This window comes from Acanthisitta chloris, unplaced genomic scaffold (genome assembly GCF_000695815.1).
Source record: "Acanthisitta chloris isolate BGI_N310 unplaced genomic scaffold, ASM69581v1 scaffold8763, whole genome shotgun sequence".
Taxonomy (NCBI): Eukaryota; Metazoa; Chordata; class Aves; order Passeriformes; family Acanthisittidae; genus Acanthisitta; species Acanthisitta chloris.
Window position 1 is genome coordinate 1 of NW_008666517.1, and position 1,969 is coordinate 1,969.

The 1,969-nt window shown below is 64.2% G+C and overlaps 1 protein-coding gene across 1 annotated transcript in view; it reads left to right on the forward strand.

Moving 5' to 3' along the window:
* Positions 1–277: 277 nt before the first annotated feature.
* MAMDC4 (MAM domain containing 4) overlaps positions 278–1,969 on the forward strand; it is a gene marked incomplete at both ends in the record, with an annotated part of 6,244 nt that continues 4,552 nt past the window's right edge. The window contains 4 exons of the mRNA XM_009072154.1: positions 278–391; positions 893–1,066; positions 1,281–1,406; positions 1,768–1,918. Of these exons, the coding sequence (XP_009070402.1) occupies positions 278–391; positions 893–1,066; positions 1,281–1,406; positions 1,768–1,918 (565 nt within the window). The remainder of the gene's footprint in view (positions 392–892; positions 1,067–1,280; positions 1,407–1,767; positions 1,919–1,969) is intronic.

Here is a 1,969-nt window from a genome sequence, read left to right on the forward strand (position 1 = left end):
ACTCAGAGCGGGGGTGTGATATAGCAGGGTCGGTGCCCTGGCGGGCCCCGGCACCATAAGGGTGCACAGGAGTGGGGTTGATGGTGGGAAATGGCAGTGTGGGAGGTGTGAGGCACCAGGGCAGTGGCAGGGGGGTCTGTCCGAGGGACACTGCTGCTGAGACCTCAGTGCCCCCTCCAAGCAGGGTCCCAAACCAGGGTGCCCAGACAAATGTCACCTGCAGGCCATGTGGGTCCTCTGTTCCCTGCAGAGTTTTTATCCCTGTTGTCTCTCATAGCCAGGACTGTCCTCCCTGTCAGGTCTGTGGTCACCAATAGCTGCAGCAGCGTGGCCAAGCAGCTCTGTGACTTTGTCTGTGACTGCAGCGACTGCTCGGACGAGAACCAGTGTGGTGGGGGCCCCCCTCTCTCCCAGGCCCTGCTCCTGGAACAAGAGCAGGCATGGAGTGGGGGAGTTGTGGGTGGGAGTCCCAGGGTGGATGCAGGACCTCAAGGGGGGTGCAGGGCCCCAGGGTGGGTGTAGGTCTTCCTGGCAGTTGCAGGTCTTTAGGGTGGGCATAGGTTCCTGGGCTGGACACAGGTCCCTTGGGTGACTGCAGGTACCCAGCTGGGTACAGGAGCCCAGGGTGTGTGCAGATCCATGGGGTAGGTACAGGTCCTTTGCAGCGTGTGCAGGTGCCCAGGCTGAATGCAAGTGGGTGCATGTGGGGTCCCCCAGGTGTGTGTGGGACTCTAGGGTGTGTGCAGGTCCCCTGGGCTGGCTGCAGGTCCCCTGGGTAGGTGCAGGTACCCAGGAGGGATGCAGGACCCAGGTGGGTGCAGATCCCTGGTGTGGGCACAGGTCCCCAAAGCAGCCCCAGCCCTGCCCTGACCCACCATCCACCCACCCTCAGGGTATCTGCAGGGCTCAGCAGTGCTGGGCACCCCCTTCACCTGTGACTTCGAGGACAGCGACTGTGGCTGGCAGGACACGAGCACCTCGACGTACAGATGGGTGCGAGGCCAGGCCAGTCTGGCCACCTGGGGCACAGCGCCCCGTTCAGACCACACAGTGGGCACCGACCTGGGTAAGCAGGAGCTGCTTCGCTGGTGAGCAAGCTCTGGGCACCCACAGCACTGCCCCACTGGGCCGTGGGTGCCCTGGAGCCAGGGTGCCAGGACACCCATCTTTGTGGGTGCAGAGGACGGAGCAGACCCATGGAGGGGCAGGAGTGGTGCTGGCACAGCCCCAGTGCCATCCCATGGGACTGGAGCCCCTGCTCTGCTCTCTGCCCACCCCAGGCTGGTTCATGGTGACCGTGTACCCCCCGGCAAAGCCCACAGCCACGGCCTGGCTAAGGTCACCGGAGATGCGGGAAGCAGCCGCAACGTGTGAGATCAGAGCCTGGTACCACCTCTCAGGGAGCAGTGAGGGCACCCGAGGTGGGCATGGACAGCATCGGGGTACTGGGCACAGGGCAGTGAGCATAGGGGGCAGTGGGAAGGGATGGGGCCATCTACCCCCCATAGCAGGGACAGAGCCACTGGCACCTTGAGATGGGTCCTTGCCATCCCACTTGCCTCTTCCACACTCCAGGTCCCATCTCCAGTCCCCAGAGCTGGCAGGGCTCAGTGGATCCTTGGGGGTCCCATTTCCAGTCTACAGAGTTGGCAGGGCTCAGTGGGACTCAGGTCCCGTCCCTAGTCCCCAGAGCTGACAGGGCCCCCTTCATCCCTGTGGGTCCCCTGGGATGCCCAGTGCCAAGGGCAGTTTTGGTGCTCCCCGCAGGGCCCAACCAGATGGAGCGGGCGGTACTGCGCCTGGCTGTGGTGCACAGGGACGAGGTGGTGGGGCTGTGGCAGAGCCCCAAGTGTGGTGGAGAGGGCTGGCACCAGCTGGTCGCTTACCCGGGCCGGATTGCAGAGCAGTTCCAGGTGAGACAATGCCAGTACATGGGCACTGTCCCCACGAGCTGGGGCCAGAGCAGCTA